This window comes from Pithys albifrons, chromosome 8, assembly GCF_047495875.1.
Source record: "Pithys albifrons albifrons isolate INPA30051 chromosome 8, PitAlb_v1, whole genome shotgun sequence".
Classification (NCBI taxonomy): domain Eukaryota; kingdom Metazoa; phylum Chordata; class Aves; order Passeriformes; family Thamnophilidae; genus Pithys; species Pithys albifrons.
In genome coordinates, this window is record NC_092465.1 from 38178043 (window position 1) to 38202011 (window position 23969).

A 23969-nucleotide genomic window follows, 5' to 3' on the forward strand; every position below is an offset into this window, starting at 1 on the left:
AAAGCTGCAATCCAATCCCACAAATGTGAAATGTGACTGAGAAGATCCAATATTACATTATAGTGCTTGGCTGGACTATCTCAAGCACTTTATGACTTCCTAATAAATTGAACTGTCTCATATTTGGACTTGAGGATCTTCAAGGTCTTTCCCAACCTCAGTGATTCTGTGATGTTTTCTCAATTAAAGCATCTTTTCCTGTGGAAGCCTGAAATAAAGCTGCTGTATGAAGATCTCCTTAGGGCAGTGGAATTTTGTTCAAACTGAGAATTAATCAAGAGAAGCCACCAGGTGACCGAGCTGAGGTGTAAGGGAAGAAGAGGTACAAAAAGGAAAGTGTAAAACTCTCTGTAAGGAGGTCTCAGGGTGCAGGTCCCACACTTATGATGGCTCAAAATCAGTGGTTGTGCAGTGGAACCTGTGCCCACAACAGCTGGTGGTGAAAAGCCAAATTTCTTATGCTGCATTCCCACCCTCCATCAGACAAAATTTAATGTACCGAGGGATTTGAGATTGTCACATACTTGCAAATAGCTTGTTCTTCAGGAAGAGCTCCTTTGCCACCATTTCCATTTCCTCTAAGTCCTTGACTGCCTGCACGCGATTGAACGAGACGCAGGAGGACACGTTCACAGCGAGGGCAGCAAGAGTGTTCAGCTGATCCACAATGTCAGTGTTGTTCTGTAATTCCAGCCGAATATCATCTGGGAAAAAACCCACAGACAAAACCACTACAACAGCAAACACGTCATTCCAGTCTTTACACTAACAATGACACCAGAAAGAAAGAAAAACCTTCCCATCATACTAAACATTAAGTGTGAAATACATTTCTTCACTCAGCAGTGCAATGAAGGCATGTTGTTGACCCAGTTTTTATGTTAATCATTTGTAATATGCTCATGAGTTTGCCTTTGGGAGGATGCCAGTAGAGGGATGTGACAGCCATCCCAAATCACAAGTCCCTCCTAACCTGCTGGGGTTTCAGACTGACACACAACGCTCACCATTCCTTCCACACCTTCTGGTTCTGGATGTAATCAACTCTCCTGTTGAGCTGCTGTGTCTCAGGGGAGCACGTGCTTTACCCGAGCACATCAAGGCAGAGCTGTGTGTGCTGTGCTGAGGTGTGGACTGAGCCTGGTAATGCAGTTAATGAAGATGCTGCTGTTTGCTGGAGGCTTTCAAAGGTGGCTGCAGAATGCAGGGAACTAACAGGGAACAGCTGCTGCAGGCACCACGGTTTGGGGAGTTGAGACAGGAATTGGTACTCATAGAATAACACAGGGGTCATCAGGAAAGGGATGGAAATGTTCTTCTGCCTGCAGCAGACCACAACCACTCCTGGCTGCTGCTGGTTTCGCTGGCACAGCCCAGACTTATGTTGACATGTATGGCCACTCATTGAAAGGGACAGTAAGGCCAGGGAGGAAGGGACTGTGATCCCCCTGCTGTGCACTCACAGGGGATGATGCATCCACCACCAATGTTAGCAGCTGGTGATTCTCCCAGTGCACATCTGCAACTCTCATCTTGAAGGACCATGCAAGACCACCAGAGAACAGCAAATTCCAGCAAAGCATGTCCTCTGCCTCCATCAGCCTGGGCACCTTTATCTGATCCCTTGCTTTCTGCTCGGAGAACTTTTAATTTGGACCTTGCTGCTGTGCCAGTGAGCTCTCCCAACATTTTCCAGCCGAGTCCCAGGTAGCTCATTTGAAGTCCTAATTACAGCTAAACAGTGTCCTCCAGTGGCCACACACAGCGGCAGAGCCTTCGACACCCAGGACAAACATCTTTCCACACAAGCCCTGTGCTTTCTAAGAGCCTTTTCCCCCAGGCCCACAAGATTCCTGGATCACAGCTGAGATTGCCTTGCACTGGAGCATCCAAAACTGGCCAGAGAAGAGCAGTACTACGGGATGGCTGCAGTTTGGTGCCTCTGGAGCAAACAGACCTGCAGTACAAGGAAGAGAGAGGGCAGGACATGTGGACACACTTACCCAGTTCATTTATTTGACTCAGCAGTTCAGCTGCATCCAAATCCACCATGAGCTTGATAAAAACCTGCACAAAGGGATTCTGCAGGGTGTTCTATCAACAAGGAAAAAAAAAAGGAAAAGCATCAGTTTGACCAGAAGCGTCTTGAGCTTATTCAGTATATTTCTAAAATATAACAGACCAGTTGACTTCACTGAGCTTTTGTACAACCCCCTCCTACTCCTTTCCTGACCTTCCATATTTCACTCTGTATCAAGATAGAGAAATGCCAGCAAAGAAAATGTCATACAGAGCTTTCCAAGTCCAAGTTAGTGCTTCCTGGAGTCAAGAAAGGACACCTACTGAGCCTCTACCAGGTTCTAGAGTCCCACAAAAAAATCATGGATAATCTTAGTTATTCTAGAAATGAGGTAAACATCCCTTGTGTCTGTTTTAAGCCCTGTGAATTTACTCAGAGTACAATGGGTAGGCAACCAAAACTGAACGTGGAGATCAACAGAGATTTTTGTTTGGCTGAATATTTCCTTATTCCACCAATGTGTGCAATCAGCAGAGAATATTTAATTTCACTTTTTCATATTCCACTCTGGATTTTCTCTTGGTGCCATGGAAATTAGAATGAATTCCAGTCCCTGAAATTAATTTCTAATGCTTTACGTTTCCAGGGGTCTCATTTTCTAAGAAAAGGAGAAAATTTTTACCAAAGCAAGGGAAACAAGAGTGTGTAACATTGCAGTCTACTGCTTTCTGTATCCATGCAAGGGTAGGCTCCTTAGGAGGGGAAAAAGAAATTTTATTTACATTCACTGAGGTACAAAACATCTCCTAGCTCTTATGTGTGTACCCAGAGCAACATGCTTATTATAGATACTGTTTCATTTTCTGAGAAAGTCATTTCTTGCCTGGCCTTGGCTGGCTGGATCACTCCATCAAGCAGAAAGTTAATTTACAAACTGAAGAGTGTTCCCTGCTCATCTCAGTCCTTCAGCAGGCCCCAGCATGGCCAGAGTCAGGGAGCACATTACAAACAGACCATTTGAGGCTGAGGATGTGTATGGAAAGGTGCACCAGGAGTGTTCCTGCCAAGGGAACAGGCAGGCACAGGAACAGGGAAGTCCAGGAGGAAAACATGAGAAGGGCCTCCCCGCATGACCTGAGGTGTCCATGGAACTGCAGTTCATTTCAGGGAGGAAATCCATCCTCCCAGTTCCCTCCTGGCAAGAGAGGTGGGGCAGAAGGATCTCATACCTTGATCATTGGAACTGTCTGGTTTAACTTCGCCAGTGAATTCATGATGACAGGGGACTTGTCCAGCCACTCCTGGGACTTCAGGGCCAGATCAGCCATCTGCTCCAGGGTTGCATTAGACTACAAAAGAGGCCCACAACATAGAGGATTAATTTATACATTACCTTACAGATTTTAATCAATAAATATATCAATAAAACAGCTGAGAGCAAATTTGGTTTCCTTAGGAATTTTCTTAGCATTCTATCACTGTTTGGCAAAATGCCCCTTAACACACTAAATTTGATGCAAGTACTTAAAAGTGCAATTTAGAACATGTCTTGGATATCAGCTTCCCTTCTGCCTTTCCTTCTGGTCTGCTTGTGAACAAGTACTGGTTAGAGAACTTGTTTTGGGAGAAATATCTCTCACTGGCTGAAAATATGGAGGTGAAACTTCATAAACTGGAGGCCTTGAAAAAAACTGTATTATAAATATTAGACCAACAGCAATTTTCTGGAGGTAAGGTTCATTCAAAGACAAAAGATGACTCATATATCAGCAAGGAAACTGGGAAAAGATAATAGGATTAATAGTCCAAACAGTGAGAAAGCAAACCTGTGCTTCTCAGAGAAACAAGCCCATACTAGAAAAATTGCAGCCCTTTGGAGTGGGTGTACCCTGATGTCCTGAAACAGAGCCATACCTTTCCCATGATGGCTCGAGTTTCTGGGGTATCTGGTGTATAAAGGATCTTCCCAAGCACCATTGGTTTTAAAAAAGACCAAATTAAAGCTCCAGTCGGGGTCTTGACCAGATCCAGGTAAAAGGATAAGCAAAATGGTGCTGCAAGGGGAGAAAAGCAAACAAATAGTGAGAACAAATAGACCAGACATGAGAAAGCTACCACTGTATTTCTTCCCCATCTGCCCAGTTTCTTGCTGTGTCCAGACAATGACTTCAGGGCCCTCTTCACTGACTGATCTAATGCATCTTGACAAAGGCAATGCACCCCCAAGATCTCCTGTTGCCGAACTCAAGGCAACAAGATTCTCACTGTTCGAGCCAAGATTATCCGCTCGGAGGTTAAATGGAGTTTTGTGAACTCAGAGGAGCTAATAATGTCAGTACAGTCAGAAAAACTACACATCAAGAAAAAGCAGTGACCTGTCGAGCCCTAAGACCAGATCATCAACAAATGGGAGACAGTGCAGTGTCAAGCCCTGCTCTGCTGCACGGGCAGCTTTCCTTTGAACATTTATGGAAATAAAGCACCAATAATTAGGGCAGTGCAGATCTTCAGCTAGCATAAATAATGAGTACTCACAGCCCTCAGAGACACACAGGGGAACAGCTCAGCACTAAGACTCTCTGGAAATAGCAGAGAAATGTTTTTGCCCTAGGGAAAAGCCAGACTTACTGGAGTCATGAGGAATCCCATATTTCCTCATCAGCTTCTGGACATAGACATCTTCTGCGTGAGAACTGTTGCTTACAGGGTCTCCAAAATCTGGAAGCAAGGACTCAAAGAAGAGGGGTGTGATCTCCTGGTTGCAAAGAACTTTTGACATGGACTTAAATGTACCACCTGTTATCCTAAAGTTGGTTGGTTTAAATAATGCCTGCAGAAAAGACAAAATGCAAATAAACTCTACACACTGAAAGGGCCCCACCCTGAGACAAAAGAGAAGTAACAGAATGAGAAGGCAAGGATTCAATATATTTACACTGCTTTCTTAGGAGAAATTTGTTTCTACAAAAAAAAGGTATTTTCGTGGAAATCATGCACTTCTTGGCTAACCTCTGCTATGACAGAGGTGGCAAATTAATTTCCAGGTGTAAGAGCCAATGTGGGAAGCGTCCACAGTGTGTGCAGAGGAATTCCCTACAACTGACATGGATACACCCTGGGTTACAACACAGATTGTGTCACACAGATGTGCACATTCCCTGGCCCCACCTAGTCCATGACTGCACGTGGCTCTCCAGTGTGCAGGCAAAGTGAGGACCAGGAATGATTCCTGTGATCTGTGTTCTCATTGACTGTGGATCTGAGAGGGATAGGACACGGTGCTGGATGAAGGCAGTGCACTCTGAAGTTACTGCAGCTGTCAGAGCAGTCGTGGGTTTGTACTGACTGGTTTGAGCAGGCTGGAGGCTTTGGGGCTGATCTAATACACCCTAAAGCCAGAAAAATTTTTTGCTGTTAACTTACTGGGTTTGCCTTTACTGGGCAGTTCTCCAGCTGTTTTCACCAGTTGACCCTCCCAGTATTTTGCTGGAAGTCCTCTCTCCCTCAAGACAGTTGTTCATCTCCTGCATTTCTGTTCCAAGTGTCCCCATCATGAGCACAGGATGGTCCCACTGCTCCAAATCAGAGCCCTCCCAGGAAGATGACATGTCATCACAGAATGGTTTGGGTTGGAAGGGACCTTACAGACCACCTTGTTCCACCTTCCTGCCACAGGTAGGGACACCTTCCACTGGACCTGGTTGTTCAATACCCATCCAGCCCAGCCTTGGACACTGCCAGGGGCAAGTCTGATAGAGGTTTTTCTTAGAACACTATTGCTTTAAAAGAGAATCTATGATCTAATGTGGCTTTCAGGGTAAGAAATTACTGTGGAAGCTGCTGCAGTGGTGTTCTGCCTCCAAAGCACATGCAGCCTACACGTACCTTAGTCAGTGGCATTTTCCTAGACTGCCGCAGCTTTTTCAGGGAGTGAATGGCTTGTAGCAATGGATCAACACCAGACTCAACCTGGTGTCTGAAATATTTCATTTTTGTCAGAAGGCCTAACAGCTTGTCCATGGGTTTCTGGAGTTCCTTAGGGAAAAACATCTACAAGAGGTAGGAAGGAAATGGATTATGATTAGCAGGAATCTGTAGGCACATGAATGTACACACCCATATTGTGTTAATTCAATAACAAGGGCTGTCAGATTTTACAGGGTGGACGTCCCATGGGAAATGAATGGGATTTGTATTCCTAAGTCCCCAAGTGCTTTTGGAAACCACTCCCCTGAATATTACATAATCTGAACAGTGCATGTTTCCAAACACCTACAAGTTGGGAAATGTGTGTTTCCATGCTGGCTGGGCTATAAGCAGGTCTCTAAGTGGTAGCATTTCACACAGCATAGGTGTCAAACACCGCAAGTAACTTTTGACCTAAGCCCAAAGTCATTGGTCTTCTCACTTAATAAGCATTTTTAAATATGTACTCCATATGCATTTCTCTGTGGATGTGCTCTTCCATACTGTTTCTACAGCTGTGCCTGTGGGATATTTGAATATTTAACAAATTTGTAGTTCCAAATAGATATGAAAAAAGATATTTTACAGGACTTTTCCCAGGGCTTCCCTTTTCAAGGAATAAAAATATTTAGCCCAGTGCCTTATTTTTGGGTCAGCTGGGAATGTTCAAGGGGTTGTGACAGCACATAAACAATACTAGCAGATAGGGAGGCATTTAGAGTAGGTCTAGTGCCTTTAAATGAGGTTTGCTGGATTACAGCAGCTGGGATTCTCATTTATATCCACACTGTCACAGCATGGATATGCAATAAAAATTACTGCATGAGCAAAGCCTGATCTTTGGCTTGTGTAAATCCACATAGCTTCTGGCCACTGCAATGATATTTTATGACCTTTCAGCCACTGCATGCAGCAGAGACTATAGAAATCACTCTACAAAGGCAGCACTAACCTTGTATAAGAAACTGTAAACATCCAAGTGTCGTAACAGGGTGACCCCCAGGATGTAGGTCTCACGAGTCCTCTCTGAGAGAGGGAGTTTGCAGAACTCTTCTGCCACTGTTTGTAGCTGTGGGTCAGCAGGATGGACAGTACAGGACTCCAGCTGGAGGAGCTGAGAAATGAGCTGTGTTTGCACAGAGGGAAAACAGATTTGTTAGGGGTGGGCTGCATGCTCCACTGTGCATGGATTAATCTTGCCATGCTGTTCTTCTTTCCACAGTGTCATATTTCAACCCCAAGAACCAGAAAAGGCCTACCCATTACTCCCTCTCCCAGGGACAAATCCTAAGGATTGTGTTTTATTACCCAGCTTGCACAGTAGTAAAAGCTTTTGTGGCTTCAATTTCTCATTGACTGATGCATGTGAAGTTTGGAGAAGGGCACGCTCTTTGGGGCTCAGTCCAGACAAGATGTCTGGGAAGGGGAAAAGCATCTGGAGCTCTGCTTGTGCAGGAGGCTGAGGAAGGCAAGCTCATCTCTCATTCTGGGAGGCTATTTTTGGACCCCAAGAGTTCTCATGAGATGTGGTTACAAGTGCAGTTTGCATCTGGACTGTGACAACTTCTGAACAACAAGGACCACACTGAAGACCCTGCCCAGCCCTCTTTAGTCTGTCCCAGTGAAGTGTGTCCTGGGCCTGGCTGTGCAGCAGCCACTGGTGACAGCCAAAGGGACCATATGGCTCCTGGTCCCCAATGGATGGACTGACGTCAGTGACTGCTCCGATTGCATTCCTGGTGGCGATTCCCATCCACAATGTGCTCTGCTGTCTCTCCCTGCGGGATCATCTACCCCTCTCTGTGCTGTCACACATGCAGTGATCTGCTCAGCTACATTCACTAACTAATTCTGATTTAATGGGCTGAGAAGCAAAAAGCAACAAGAGCTCTCAACAGGGTGACAGCAAACTTACCTGACTGCTGTTTTCAGGGAGAGATGCTTCCAGAAGAGCATCAATACTGGCTGCAGACATTCCTGTTGTGTTTCTGAGATCCTCTTTGAGCTGGTCCACATTTTTAAACACATCTCTTACCTTTTCTGTAAAAGACAACAAAAGAACAATTGATGTAGCAGCTTTCTCCAGACACACAGCAATGTCAAGCACACCAAGAAGACTTTAGGTGAAGTATCGAAGTGTGGTACATTATTGCTGATTAAAAAAAAAAATCCAACAAAAGCTTGGAAAATACAGTCATTATTTCCAGGCTTTCCAGTGCAATTTGTAGGCTGAAGTTATCAGGTCTTGGGATAGCAAAATTTGCTCTAATACAAAGACTTATGACTTTTTTCATACAGAAAACAAAGGGTGGTCTAGAACAGGCTCTACAAGCACCCTGATAAAGGATCCAAAGGGACATGGTGTATGTTTAATTCAGCAACATCACTTCTTCCTGGCAGCTAGGCAATTCTCAGGACTTTCAGCAGAAAGTATGGTACCAGTGATGGTGCATCAGTACTGTAAAGTAAACATAGGAAAGTACCTTGCTTGCTAGAATTGACTAAACTCTCCGTGATGTTCAGCATGGAATTCAAAGTAGTCATATACTGAGGAATCTCTTGAAATAAAGTGATTTCTGGTACATTTTCTTGAAGCCTACATTGGAAAAACAAAACAATTAACAAAACTGAGAAGGTGAAAAGAAGGCAAGTTTTCCTAAAGAGAATACTAAAGCACTGGGGGAGAGCCTCACCACTTCAGCTGTGCCTGGAGGTTTGTGGCATCCCCAATCAGTACATTCTGAAGCTCCTGGGAGATTCTCCTGTGATTCAGGACACTGGTCACCACCTGGCTGCTGAGCTCCATGGCATGGAGGAGCTGCTCGTGGGACTGGCCTTGTTCACACAGCTCTCCAAAGCCAACCTCAGGGAGGTGGCAGAGCTGCTGGATGGACTTGACACTCTCATAGTCACAGAGGAGCGTTGTCAGATCCCGGAGGTGAGAGATCTTCAGAGGAGGTTTAGACAAAAGAAGAAAGACAAATGCACAAACACCAGTTAGATGACAGAATTATGAAAGGCAAGTTTTAAAGAGTCTAGCTGTCCCTTTCTGTTCCTCCTTAGGACTAAGATTCTAATATATACACTTCTAGTTCATTCAAAAAGTCTCCAATAGAAAAGTTCATAACAATCGTTCTTACATGAGTTTGTAGCAGAGCTGGTTGGATCTAATAAACCTTGCAAGCCTTAACATACCATTTCCCCTGCCCAACACACATACACAGCAACACTCCATTTTGATTTACCTGTTTACCAATTAATCTTCCCAGACACCAAATAAATCTACCTTGCACAACGGGTTCAGTCTTTCAGATACCACCTGGTCATCTACTACAGCACAGCAAAGAGACTTGGCCAAAAGTCAGGACTTCCACATCTGCCAACCCATGTAAAATTATAGTCCTTTGCCTACTCTGTTATTATGGGCTTCCCTCTTGTCTGACATCATTATTTACATTATCAGGCTCTTATGGGAGGAATTACTTTCAGGTTTATGCCTCTAAGTACCTGTCACACTGAGGCTCATCATATTATTATTACAGATATATTACACAGCAACAGCACTGTACACTGTTACATTTTTTTAAAAGGACTCTTCAATGTTATTTCCCATATGGAGCAATAGACTAAAGTGCATGAATGCTATTAGTGCAGTCATGTGTGCATGGGGTGAGAAGCATTTTATTTAGATGAGGAATTGCCAAATCCAAAGCTGGTGAGGGAACTCTATCAATAAATACTGGTGCTTAATCTCAGAACCCACTCTGGTGTTGTGAGACACGCAGGGCTAAGGGAGCATGTGGGGACTTGACGCCAGCTCTGCTGGTGTTGGTACAGCTCCTCAGGCACAGTGGTAACCAAGTTAGTCATGCTTATAACTGCCAATTAGGGACGCACAGTCCCCTGATCTTCAGCAGGGCAGAGGTGTCTGATCCCTCTTTGTGCCCTCCAGAACTCCTCCCTACCTACTTCCCAAATGAAGCAACCCAGAACCACCTCAGCTCTGCATGGTGCTTCACTAAGAGTCAGCGTACTGAGCTTTAAAACAAATGGTGCCCTGAGGAGTCTGCTGGCTCTGGCAATCTGTGCACTGTGCATCCTTTTGGGATGTCTGGTGGAAAGAGAACCATCCTATTCAACAGACTAGCAGACCTCCACCTTCCCTGAATAACAGATGTACCCTCAGTAGTGACTGATACAAGAACAAATTCCTCAACCCAGTTTGCTGGTGACCTTCAAACACAGGCAGAACACAGAGTTTCAGTCCCAGCTTTTATCAGCTGTTCTTTTCAGAAACTTTTTTCCATATGCTGTTTTTCTAAACCACCATTGCACATTCATGTATCACTGCGGGATGTCCTTCAAGTCAGCATTTTAAGCAGACTCACTTTTAGCTTCAGGAGCTCTGGTATGGATGAATGTTTCTCAGAGGTATTATTTTGCATAAAAGAGTTCTTTTTCAGATGAGTTTGCTTCAAAAGCAGTGTGATGTTTTCTGTGCAGATAAGAAAACAATAGTTACTCCACACAAAAATGCCAGACTTGCAGAAACTTCACAGGTGGGAACATCAGCACTTTTATTTCTAAGCCTACTGGGCATTGTTATTTTCCACCAAAATCACATGGCCAAGCACCTGTGAAATCCCAGAGCAAGGCCTAGGTGGTAATCTGGATCCTAATGGATCCAGTGCCAGTAGGTGCTCTGTTCCTAGAGAAATCCAGCCCATCCTGCTCACAGGACCTCTGGCAGTGCCCTCCAGAGCACACGTGCTATCCCTACTCTGTGAGCAGGTAAACCCTCAGGTGTTACAGTAACCTCACACGATCAATATCTCTGTGAAATACCATGTTAACTCTCAACAATAACTGCTGTCATCTTCCAGGCACATAAAGCTGTGAAGGAAAATAGGGTTCTATTTGTTAGATTTCTTTATCTGAGTTGTCAGCAACCTGTCATGACACAGTGAGGAGTAGATGTGCCTCCTGGATGGAGTGGGATATGAAGTTATAATCGCAATATGACATAGCTCAAACAAAAAAGGAGTCTTGGCTTCCTGAGGCCTCACAGCCCCACTTAATTGCCAGCAGATAAAAACATGTAGCAGCACTCCCTCCCACCACCAGACACAACACTGACATATTCCAGCCGAGGTCCAACAACAGGAATGAAATCATCATCACCTGTCAGTTCCCTGTCTTCAGCTTCAGCAGCATTCATTAAACACTTCAGGTAAGGGTTACAGCTGTTATTCACTGTCACCTGCAGGAGCGTGTTCTCAAATTCTAAAAACAGAAATCTGAAAAATAAGATAGGAATTTAAATCAGCTTCTCTTTCAGAACAGGGTATATTAATGAGCAACCTGTCAGCTGTGTAGATGCTGTTCCTTGGCAGTGTAAATAAGAATTCCAGATAAAAGCCATCTCTCCTAAGTAAGTACCTTCCCAGTTTTATTTCATCAATTCTTTTTGCTGTTATCTCCCAAAGCTGTCATTCACTCTCAAACCATATGTATAAGAAAACACACTTGAAAGGTTTACTGTGGATGCACAATATAGATGGAAAGACACACCCAGGGGAGACTGAGGTTCAAAAATGAGAGAATCATACCCCAAAGGGGTTTCCAAAGGGCCTACCACTGGTGGCAAGACTCCCTCAGGACTCTGCTTCCACTGTGAACTGATACATGCCAACAGAAGGTTTTTGAAAGCCTGACTCTTAGATGTATGGTCAACTCAAGGAGAAGTTTTCTTTTTTTCAATTTAACCCACATTACACCTCATGTCCTAAATTGTGCTGATTGCAGGCTTAGGTTGTTCCACTGGAAAAAAAAGTACATACTTCTCATGCCAGAATGACAGTGGTGGCCACTACCCATAAATGCAATTACAATACCCAAAAAGCAAACTCACCGTGTGATCAGACTGGTTGGTGACAGAGTTTGGTCACTCTGAGTCCAAGGCAGAGTCTTGTTGTACAGGGTTTCTGCTAGGACAACGAAGTGATGAGAGACAATATCAATCACACTGTCAAACCCAGTTTTGTTGGAGAGGAAGGCTGAGCTGGAACTTATATTGAATTCATTTAGCAGATCAGAGAAGTTCAGCCCCTTGAGAATGGAAAGGCTGGCTTCTGTGATTTCCAGAGCTGACACATCATTCACAGAGTTGTTTGCCACTGCTTTCAACAACTTGGCAAAGGCAGCTGCTTCGGTTAGATTGCTTTTGGTGCTGAGGAACCTGTCAACCACATCCCAGACAGCTGTGTAGTAACTCCATTTGGGGAGGCTGAAGGTGCTGTGGAGTCTCTGCAGCAGGTTGTTCACATGGACATCATCCTGTGCCACACCAATGAGCATGGACAGGTTATTCCAGCCTCCTGTGGTCTCAGAGAAGTTCAGGGAGTTCAGTGCTGTTCCATTCACCATGGAAGGAATCAGCATGTTCAAAAGCTGAGTTGGGAACACATTGTGGACTGGGACAGGGCAGGAGGCATTACTCTGCAGCAGCCCCTCTGTGACTGCAGTCAGAGCCCTCGCCTTCTCCTGCACCCAAGAGTTTTCCACCTCAGACACAAGGTTTAGTTTGGAAAGGAAACTCAGGGAAAAGTGCAGAGCTTGGGTGATGCACGACAGCTGCTGGGAGAAGCGCTCGCTGCTGTTCTTGTAGACAGCAGCAAACTCTGGAGACAGTTTCAGGTTTCTTACAGCAAGCTGGAACACTTCGGGGAAAGAGTCATTGGGAATTTTTCCATCCTCCATGCCCATGGAATCAAAGAGGGGCTTGCAGGGGCTCCTGGCTAAGGACTCCCCTAGAGAGGCATTTTCAAACAGCATCTCAAGTGCTATGTGGAGCACGTGTTCAACAGAGCAATTCTGGAGGGCCCCATCGCTGTTGTCGCTGTTCTTGAGGAAAGGAGTCAAGGCCAAATGCAAGAACTCCCAAATCTTTGCCTCTAGAGAAGTACTGGGCTGTGAGGATTGGCTGAACTCTTGCAGCAGCAAGTGGGAGAAATCATACACAGCATCCATTTTTTCTTCAAACGTTTTGTTTGAGTTTGCATCACGAAGAGCTTTCATTCCTGCTCTCCCTATTTCATTCAGTCTTTGGGTATAGTCACTGTAAGTATCAAATAATAGGATGACAGTTTCGAGCTCACTGATATGATGCCTTTTCTGCAAACCTTGTAAAGTTAAGATACCCTTTTGAATAGCCTGCAAGTACATGGAGATGTTGGTCCCTCTGGAGTCCTCATCCCCATATAGCTCAGACACAGACTTTGCAAAGTTTAGCAGCTGCTTCAGTTCCTCAGTGAAGGGATGAGTGGAATCCTTTTCCATGGCATTTAACTGATTTTGCAGCATTTCTAGAATTGCCTGGGGAGTGACACTGCCAGTACTATTCCAGTTCACGGACTGGAGACCTTCAACAATATGCCAGAAAACTCGAAGTTCATTTACCTGCCTTCCATGAGGGAAATCCAGGAGTTTCTGCATTAGCTTAGTCAAAGAAGAGATCAGCAGATAATGATCACTAGTATTCACCTTTGCCATGGCACCAACAAGCTCCTCAATTTCTGCAAAATTTTCAGAAGTTCCAGGGGCAAACAAGAAGTCAGAAAATAATGATGACACTTTTTCATTTGTGCTGAGATAATTTCCAATGTCTTCAAGTGGGATTGCATCAAGTGCAATCATTTTGATAACCTCCCATGTGTCCTCTACATTAAAATGGGTCCTGTTTAAAATTATCTCATTCCAAATCAGTGCAGCCATAGTCAGAACATCCTGATTTTCTTTTCCATAGGGATTAGAGAAGAACAAATTTTCACCACCACCATCATCATACAGAGGAAGTATTTCTTGAAAGATTCTTTCTAAGTCCAGAGTGCTGTCTGTGGAAGAAGTTGAATTAAAAAAGAGTTTTGATGAACCATACAAATCATTCAGATCTGAGGATTTAATTCCTTCACTTCCTTCACTGGAATTATGGAAGCTCTGACGTACTAATGTTTTTCCAGGAGCTACCCCGAAGTCCACAAGGATTAGAGCTTTCTTCATCACTTCCAGGAGTTTCACATATTCACCCACTTCTGTTAGATTCCATTTGGAGGTCAGCACGTTGCCAGTGGCGTGCCACAGCCGTGAGAAATGTCCCCACTTGGACTGCAGGGAGGCATCTCTGCCCACCTGAAGCAGATCAGAAATGCTGCTGTTCCTCATGGGAGCAAGCAGTAACAGGTGGGAGAGCACAGGCAGCCTATGCCAGGCTGCTGAGCTGTCAGAGAAGTTCAGGGAGTTCAGCGCTGTTCCATTCACCATGGAAGGAATCAGCATGTTCAAAAGCTGAGATGGGAACACATTGTGGACTGGGACAGGGCAGGAGGCATTACTCTGCAGCAGCCCCTCTGTGACTGCAGTCAGAGCCCTCGCCTTCTCCTGCACCCAAGAGTTTTCCACCTCAGACACAAGGTTTAGTTTGGAAAGGAAACTCAGGGAAAAATGCAGAGCTTGGGTGATGCACGACAGCCGCTGGGAGAAGCGCTCGCTGCTGTTCTTGTAGAGAGCAGCAAACTCTGGAGACAGTTTCAGGTTTCTTACAGCAAGCTGGAACACTTCGGGGAAAGAGTCATTGGGCATTTTTCCATCCTCCATGCCCATGGAATCAAAGAGGGGCTTGCAGGGGCTCCTGGCTAAGGACTCCCCTAGAGAGGCATTTTCAAACAGCATCTCAAGTGCTATGTGGAGCACGTGTTCAACAGAGCAATTCTGGAGGGCCCCATCGCTGTTGTCGCTGTTCTTGAGGAAAGGAGTCAAGGCCAAATGCAAGAACTCCCAAATCTTTGCCTCTAGAGAAGTATTGGGCTGTGAGGATTGGCTGAACTCCTGCAGTAGAAGATGTGTTAAGTTATAGACAGGGTTAATTATTTCTTCACTGGGAGCTTCACTGTTCCTTGTATGACGAAGGATTTTCATTCCTGTCCTCAGAAGTTCAGACAACCTCTCAAAGGTTTTATTGTCAAAATTAAAGAAAAGATCTATAGATTTTAATTTACTGACATTATAATTCAGCTGTAAGTCTTTTAATATATACAAGGTCTTTTGGATGGCTTGAGTGACTAGTGAGATATTGGCTACTCCAGAGCTTTCCCCAAACTCTTTAAACACGGCTGCTATAAATTCTGACAGCTGATCCAACTGCTCACTGAAGACACCACTTGAATTATTATTCAGCTTTTGTAAATGGCTGCTTAATACCTCTAAGAACTGCCCGTAGGCGATGATGCCTGTGTTGTTCCACTTCATTGCCCTCAGTTTCTCCCCGAGGCGCCAGTAGACATTGAGCTTATCCCACCAGGCTTCCCCCACGGAGCTCTGCACCTCCCGCATCAGCTCGAACACAGGCAGCAGCAGGTACTGATAACCCACGTTCGTGCCTGTCATTATGAAAAACATCTTCTGTAGAGCCAGGAGCTGCTCTGGAAAGTTCCTGGAGGACACAGGCTTAAGCAGATCATCAGAAAACAAAGATGGTATTTCTTGCATTCCATTTAAACGGTCTCTGAAATCTTCCAGAAGTGACGGCACGCTCGTGGAGAGCAACATTTTGAGAGCATCCTGACTTTGCAATGTACTGAAATTTGAACTGTTTAACAAAACTGGATTCCAAATCATTGCAGCTAATTTTAAAGCGCTCTGAATTTCTTTCCACTGGGTCATTATATCAAAGATGGAAGTCCCATTAAAGTTGCTCAGTAATTGCAGTGATGTGAAGTTATAGATTTCATCAATTATTTCCTTATTATATGGTTCCTTTAATTTATAATCATGATGTGGATTCCTTCCCAGTCCAAGAAATGCATACAATTTCTGTAATGTTTCATTCTTCAAATTTCTGAATAGATTTAAGCTTTTTAATTCGCTTCTATTCATTTTTCCCTCAAAGCCTTTTAAGTGATGTACATGCTTTCGTATGGCTTCTAAATCATCTGAATTAATGGACCTCTTGGAGTCCTTTCTACCAATCTCTGGTGACTTTATTTTTCTGGAGGGGAACAAAAAAGTGTTTTAGTGAATATGAAATCAATGCAAGTGGAAATGTAAGGTGATTTAGAGCAAAGATCATAGATTTGAATTACACTGTTAGCAATACCCCTTTAGCTAATGTCTTACCTTGGAACTTCCTCCAATTCAGACACTAAAGTCTGCTTGTCTTTCCAGTTAACAAAGGAATTACAAATGTATCTGGTCACCCAAGTTTGTTCTTTATCTAGAACAAAGACACAAAGAGTATATTAGTAAAGATCACATAATTTTGGAACCTGGAAAGAGCTATATGGCCCATTTGTTCAAGGGTGACATGCACGTGTGAAGTTAGGCTTCTACCATAAGGCAAGATCCTGGTTAGAAATTTGAATGCTCTTTTGGGGTGTAACTCTCCCCGGCCCTCTGAAGGAAGTGAGGGTGCTACCTGGTTTCATAGAAATGACTTTCCATGTCAGGAACAATTCCAAGCCCCTGTGATCTGGGTGCTAAAAACTCTCATCCTCCTTTGCTATGAGTAATGCAGGATAAGGTGGCCAAGTAATTATTATGGTTTCTTTTCCTTTGTTTAGGAATACGTTTTTACTCCTCACACATGAGCTTTGTCTGCAGCATCATTTATGTCCCCCTAGCCATTTATGCTCACCTTGATATCCCCACATGTCCAGTCCTCTCATTAGCCCCATCTCTGTGTTTTCCCTATTTGCACAACATTAATCGTATTCTTAACCAACTCAATTTCCATCAGCTCCATGAAACAAGTAGGGAGTGGACAGCATTTACTGATCTGCCTCTTGTAGCATTTAGGGGCTGGACCTCTCCCTTGCCTGCTCACACCCCCTCAGTTATAGGGGGGTGTCCAGGACTGGCTCTGCTCTAAGTGAGAGGGATTTAGAGGAATGGCCACTCTGGATGCAAACAGCTTGTTGTGCAGCCCAGCCCCAGCCCCAGCCTTGATATGCTGAGGTGATTTTGACAGAATCCACAAGTAGAGGCAGATTTTGACATTACCCCCCAAAAACAGAAAACCAAGGTATAAAATTACTGTCCTCTACTTCCACTGAGACTGCAAACTCATGTTATTTCATTGTCCACTGACCAATCCAAGCTTTTTCACTTCTCTGTTTGAAATGAGGTGTTTTATTCACACTTGTGAAAAGCTGAAAGAGGAATCCAGTATGCTGAACCCTGAACAGTGTGCAGTCTGTGTGGTTACTTATTAGCCTGCAGTTTGCTCCTCCTCAGCACCACAGGTTTTCAGCAGAGATGTGACTCTGTGGAGGAGTCTTACCTTGCTCCAAGCAGTTCAGGGAATATGGAGGATCTGTAACCCCACTCTGAACAGTTTTGAATCTATCATCAGTCACAAGTGATTCAGAGACATTCTGAGCTGCCAGCACAACACTATAGGGGGAGGGGAAAAAAAGGAAAATAAACTGTGGTTACATGTTTATGAGAAGAAATAAAACAAATGTTCAAATGGGAAACAGCTGGAGTACAGCCCATCACTCTTAAAATGCCTGACAGGCAGGACATCACCCCTGCTGTCAATTATTTGTTTGGTCACACACAAAATACAAATACTAAGCACTTGGGTGGGAAAGCCATGGTGGTATATTAGCACAAACATATGTGTGGCACTCATTAGGTGTACTTGTCCTGAGAGTTATGTAAAATCTATAAAGCACTTAAATCCTCCCAGCAGGTCTCAGAAAACACCCAGGTGATGTGCCAGCCAGGTGATTCACTGCTGCAGGGGAAACTCCTAAAAGACACCAAGAAGCAAGCAGACAAGGCTGCAGGGAGAGCAGGGATCCCTAGGGGACAACATCTGTGGAAGGAAGAAGCAATCACAAATAACTGTTACCATTTCCCATTCTCCTCCTTTCCTCTTTTATACTTTAACAGGCAGGCTGCCAGGGAAAGCAAGGAATGTTTTTCAGTGTTAGGAAAGCACAAGCTGATAATCAGGCATATTGTGTCACAGAGGAAGTCATTTAAAGGACTGTCTGTTCAGGTTCCTGAAAACTTCACAGTGATTACGAGTCCCTTTTGCTTCTCCTGTGTGAAGAGCAGCTCTTCACTGCGGGCTCAGGGTCACTGTGAAATGCACAGTCTCTCCCTGCTGCAAGTTCTGCAGGTGATACACAAAGAACGTGGCTGAGCTGATTTCAGGGGCATGAATAAACACCTCCTGAGCCCTGGGAACAGGCTGCTGGTGAGAACAGAGCACCAGGGATCTCTTTCCTCCTCATTTAGCATAGCGTCTCCATGCAGGTTTCGTGGCCTTGCTGCTCATCATTTTTGTTCTGCAGATGTGCTTGTTAGTGAGAGTTTTAGAGGGGGTAGGAACTCAGTTATAAATGACATATTTAGCTGAGCAATGGCAGAGGCAGGGAGGAGGCAGGCACAGGCTTGCCAAAAGCAGATGCTTGTCATGCAGATCAGAAGGCAGCAAACAAGGAATCAAGTGTTGTTGCCCTTTTATTTCAGTCTTGCAGGGCTTTTGCAGACTGTCTTCAGAGAAAAAGTTCAGCTTATGTGCTTAGCTGAAAAACTATCTTAAAGCAACAAACAGGAGCACTTGTGAATTCAGTCTGCAAAACAGGTTTTTGTGGGTAACAAAATTTGCTCCTAAGCTTTCTTTAGAATTCATGACTTGGAAGTTATTGTTTAACAGTAGTGGCATTTATCATGTGGTTAAAACAGATGCCACAACGAGCAAAAGTTCTTTTCTTCTATACCTTCATATCCATACAACAAAAAAATTTCCTGTACAGCACTTCTTTAGGAGGTCAGTATTGCCTGGAGTGAGAGACACGGCCAGGCCCGCTAAGATGTGCTTTTGTAAGCATCATTAAAAGCACTACTTGTGCAATCTCTTTGCAATAACTCTTTACTCACACACTACAGTGCCAGATGCCAGGCATAAAAGCACTGCACAGTTCTGATGATGAAATTCTATGTGGCTCTTTGTCATGCCTATGATAACTTTGCCCAGCTCTGCAGCTGTAGAGCAAAGCAGACCAGCACAGTAAATATTAGTTCTCCCTGGGCACTCGGATGGTGCTGGTTCTTGGGCTTGATTCTGCAACCCAGTAAACACAAATGAAATAATCCTCTGTCTGAAACAGCAGCACAAACAAAACATTGCGGAATAAAATTAAAATTCTTGCCACACCACTACTGACTCCTTTAAGGATAAGGACATTACAACTTACAAATAGGTCTCACAATGCAGCATGGCAAATTACCTAGATATTAAATGCACAGGGTTTTAAGTGCCTTGGCAGCACACCAGTGATGAAAGTGAGTCCCCGCAAGCCTGGCTGTAATCGAGGTGGCAAAGCGTCTACAACCTCTTTTGGCATCTTAACCCACCTCCTCATGCACGCAAGGTAAAAACAAAAAGCTGTCTTGCTGTCCTCCATGTGCTGTAACAACTGGACTATTCAGACTATTTTATAGAAGAGCAGTCACATCTCATAGATGATTTGGAACAGAGTCCCCTAATATTTTAAGTAAGTCCACTCTTCTACAGATCACTGAGAGTTTAGCCTAACCACAGAGCAGGAAAGGGATTTCAAGCCTAAGCCCATTTTAGAGGAGTTTTTATTGTCCTGCATCAAGTATTTCAGCACAGTTCATTTATGCAGTTAGGTCAGATCTTTTTTTCATATAACCATTGAGCAAGTCCGTAACTGGCGCTTTCTTCTTAAAGTTAGAAAAGCTCAAAGCCCTATATGCTAAAAAAAACAGGCTCCCTCTGTTCTCTGCTTTCTTGGGACCAGTCTTGAAAGATTAAACCAGCGGTAAATCAGGTAATCCATTTAAAAAAAATAAAATTAAGGCTCCCCCACAAGTGCTTCAGATGTCCCAAAGCAGCTTGAATTTGGCTCTCTGTTTCACTGGAAAGAAGCAGCCAGCTGCTTTCCTTATCCAGCCAGGAGGGCTTTTCTTCAGCCAAAGGCAGTGGCTGAGACTCACCAGCTTTTCTATCTGCACAAGGGCATGACAGAGCCTTCGGAGTTCACAACAAACTCCCATTTTAAAAGTGACACAAGAGTCATTGAAAATCAACACACTGCTCACAGTCCACAGAGCCCTTTAGAGATGCATTAGTGTGGAGCCACATCTTCCCCAAACAAATCATGCTTTTAAACCAACACCCTCTCTTCACAATGAGAGATGATGTCCTCAGAGGCCAATACGCAAACCCTTTCAGTGCCTCTCCTGGCATCTTCTCTATTTTACCTGCTTGGATTCTGAAGGAAATCAATTATGTCTTGCAGTTGCATGTTGTCCTGAAACACATCTGGGGCCAGCAAAAGGAGATGCCACAGGGAGGTGTCATTCTGCACTTGGGAGATGAGCATCAGAAACGAGACCATTTCACTGACAAACGTCTCCTGGTACTGTGGGTTGTGTTGCACCTTAACAAATAACAGTGCAAGAAATTATTTAAGAACAAGAACTTTTGCTGCTGGTGGGTCCTTTTACGTTTTTCAGCTTGCACTGCACTTGCATGCAAGTCTACAAACAACCCATTCAAAGGACTTTAGTGACAGGCAATAACTGAAACAGTGACTGTGCTTTTACTTCACACCCCAGCTTGTACAATAAATTCTCTGTTCAGAGAAGCCCTAGGATTCACAATGTCCTAAAGAGTCCAAAGACTAGGAATACAAGAAAAGTTAATGTCAATCCTCACCTTGGAGAGGTGGGGAAGAAGGTATTACCTTCATAGGATTAATTTGCTTTAATTGTATTGCTTTCCCAAAGACAAGCACTGCCTCAATCATGGATTGTTGGATCAGATGCAGGAGTTACTGGATGAAGTTATACAGCTGAGGTAATACACAATTAAATTTATTGCCTTCCCTAGCTTTAAATATTCTTATTTGCACCTCATCCTCATGCTGTTCTATCTACCTGTCACTGCAGCAGGGCAAATGAAGAGGAGAAACAAGGCCCAGGCATGGTGAGAACCCTTGGTTCTTGGCTTTCTGAGCTGTGTATTCAGCCTGAAGGTCTTTGGGCTATCCCATTCCCAAGAGTTAGCTCAGTCTCATCATGCCCTGGGTGCACTCTGGTGTAGGGACAGAAGGGCCAGGAGGGGCCCTGCTCAGCTCCCCAGCGCTGCCTAACACGTATAAAGTACCACAGCTCCCAGCTGCAGTCACCAGGAAAGGTGCCAGGCACTCACCTGAGAGAGCTGACTCCTGAACTCCTGGGCCACCGATTCTAGAAGTGAGGAGTTGGTGAAGCAGAAGGTGTGGAGGATGTTGGCTGCCATCCTCTCCCCGGTGACACCGGGATGTGCCACGTACCGCGACAAGACCTCACACAGCAGGACTTTGAGGTTGGCTGCAGTGGAATATTTGGTCTGGCTCTGAAAGACAGAACATTTGAGGCAGCTGTAAAGCAACATTCCATCTGGGATGGTTTTAAATGCAGTGGGGAGACTTTTTTTAAGAGATAGTAGTGGCATCTGAAAAGCACTGTCATTTCAAGCACTCACACACAGACAGGATTCCAGCAGCTGAACAGCGACACGAAAATCCCTCAAACTCCTCATATGTAATAAAGAGAAATGTGTGTAAGGATTTCTGGGCATTAACACAAAAACACAAGCTTAGCAGTGCTCATTACATTGTGCTAAGGTGCTGTTAAAAAGGAGTTGATCCTATAATTAGTCAATACCTACATATTAAACATACATGATGCCACTGCAGGAGTATCATGAACAAATAAATAATTGAATGGCAAAGCCTGTGACATCTTTAAATTCACCTGAAAGAAAACACACTCAACTCAGACAAGTTACGAACAAAATATCTCAGGGTATTGTGTATGTCCATATTTGGTATTTCATGGTATTATGTCCCAAGGTGGATGGTTCTGCTTAGAGGGTAATGAACTTACCACAAAGTTTAAAATTCCACCTGCAGTCATTGCCTTCCCAAAATAAAGCACATTCACGTAACAGGAGAGATCCAAAGGTAATAAAAGCTGTATTTTGGTACTTTGACCTTCTAATTTTTTAAACATGATGACACATAAATGTTCATGCAGCTGTTATGCAAATACAGACTTACCTTCCCAGAGCTGAGGATTTTGCTGAACATGTTGATGCTGGAAGTCAAGTTGGATGGTGACGAAATATTCCAAAGGCCTTTTTCTCCATGGGATACCAAATCCCCAAATGCTGCAACAACAGTTTAAAACACTGTATTTTGCTTAATGTCTTTTAACCTCTTTGCTACATCAAACTGTGACACAGTACAGCTGCCTGGGGCTTTGGGCACGCCTTCATTGTCAATCTGTTTCCAAAGGTACAGCCAATGCCACCCTGTAAGGACTTAAAGGGCTTTTTCTGATGTGATCATCCATGTAACATATTACATGGGGCTGTGACCTAGGATTTTGATTTTATTTTTTTATAATAACTTGTAGAACTGAGCTCCTCCCTGACCATCAGCATGAGTCCATAGTTCCCAGAACTGTTGATTGATTTACTTTTTTCCCCCATGACTCTGTGTTTGGTCCCTTCTGTGTTGTGCCTTTTTCTCTCTGTGCACCACAGAGCGAGGGGGTTGGCAGGAATGCTAATTGGAACAGTGAGTGGCTGGAGCAGAACAGGCAGATGCAAATCTGTAATCATTCATTTCATCGTGAGCTCCCTGGAGAAAGGGCCATCCATCATGATGGCTTGTGGATTGTACTAGCCATTACCATCAATAAATAATAATTGTAACGATTTTATGGAAAATTTCAGTCTGAAAGTTCCTTCCGGAAAGAGAATCACATCAGAGGAGAACATCACCAACAATAAATATGCACTGTGGCAGAGAAGACAACTTATTTTTTGGATAACTGTGAACAAAAACACATTTGAAAAAAATCATAAGCTGTTTATGGAGAATTTGTGGGCAGTAAAAGGGCAATATTCCATAAATAGCCAGGTCTTTAATTAATGTCCAGTCAATCTGTGATCTTGCTCCTGTGAAGCAGAACCATTTAATCCTGGTTTCTTGGCCAAATTCCCAAAGTCTTTAGCAGACAGCTACTTGCACTTACTCCCAAGAATCTGCACTAATGTCATGGCCGTGGTCACATGCCTGTGTAGAACACATAAATCATTTTAGCAGTGCTCTAAGAATTGCATCTCTGTCCAGAGAGCTTCAAAAGGTCAGCCTTCACAGAGCAGAACGTTGGGGAGCAGTGAATAACCTACCCAGCGAAGCATTCCTGCTTTTGGGAACCTCTGCACTCCATGGTGATGGATGGCTGTCCTTGGAAGAGCTCCTCCTCTTACTGGGGGAAGGAAGAATAAGAGAAAAAGACACCTGTAACAACTCACAGAGTTTCTTATAATTAAGCTCACACTTTTCTGCGTTGACTCAGAATGTGTCTATAGCTGGATTTCAAGGCTGTTGTGTTGAAATGAGGGTTGTGCAAAAGCCTCACTCCTTCCAGAGACCTGGCAGGTATTTTGGGGAAGCAAAAGTGCAGAACTCCATGGCACTATAAGCTGCATGCCCTCACCAAGAAAACCTTCTAGATAATGGGGTTTAATTCATCCTTACCAATCACTTCACTGGAAGAAGTTGGTGTTAAGCTTGGCTTTTGGACTTAGTTCCCTTTCAGTAAGGGAAACCTCAAGCAATCATGTCTTGCACAACCTGGTAAATGCCTCTGAGGAATGGAATCAAAGATGGGAGCCTTGCCCATTTTCTCTGTTGACCACTGGTATAAAACAGTTTTAGGGCAAGTTTAACAAGAGCTTCAGTGAGTTACACAATGGGAGAGGAGAAAAAGAGCGTGGATTAGCTGAATATTACACAGTAATAGATCCAAACTGTAGAATATTACACAATAATATATCCAAACAGTGAAGGGGCACAACTTAAAACTTTGTGACAAACTCACCCAAGGTGCT

At 44.0% G+C, this 23969-nt stretch overlaps 1 protein-coding gene across 1 annotated transcript in view; it reads right to left on the reverse strand.

Annotated features, from left to right (window-relative positions):
- ABCA12 (ATP binding cassette subfamily A member 12) overlaps positions 1-23969 on the reverse strand; it is an 84322-nt gene that overhangs the window by 39148 nt on the left and 21205 nt on the right. The window contains exons 4-22 of the mRNA XM_071562074.1: positions 23265-23344; positions 22126-22235; positions 21234-21419; positions 20282-20460; positions 17319-17431; positions 16157-16253; positions 11898-16028; positions 11168-11283; positions 10375-10481; positions 8680-8933; positions 8470-8582; positions 7902-8026; positions 6939-7112; positions 5906-6070; positions 4649-4850; positions 3935-4074; positions 3250-3369; positions 2004-2094; positions 525-704 (exon numbers count right to left, since the gene is read on the reverse strand). Of these exons, the coding sequence (XP_071418175.1) occupies positions 525-704; positions 2004-2094; positions 3250-3369; positions 3935-4074; positions 4649-4850; positions 5906-6070; positions 6939-7112; positions 7902-8026; positions 8470-8582; positions 8680-8933; positions 10375-10481; positions 11168-11283; positions 11898-16028; positions 16157-16253; positions 17319-17431; positions 20282-20460; positions 21234-21419; positions 22126-22235; positions 23265-23344 (6683 nt within the window). The remainder of the gene's footprint in view (positions 1-524; positions 705-2003; positions 2095-3249; positions 3370-3934; positions 4075-4648; positions 4851-5905; positions 6071-6938; positions 7113-7901; positions 8027-8469; positions 8583-8679; positions 8934-10374; positions 10482-11167; positions 11284-11897; positions 16029-16156; positions 16254-17318; positions 17432-20281; positions 20461-21233; positions 21420-22125; positions 22236-23264; positions 23345-23969) is intronic.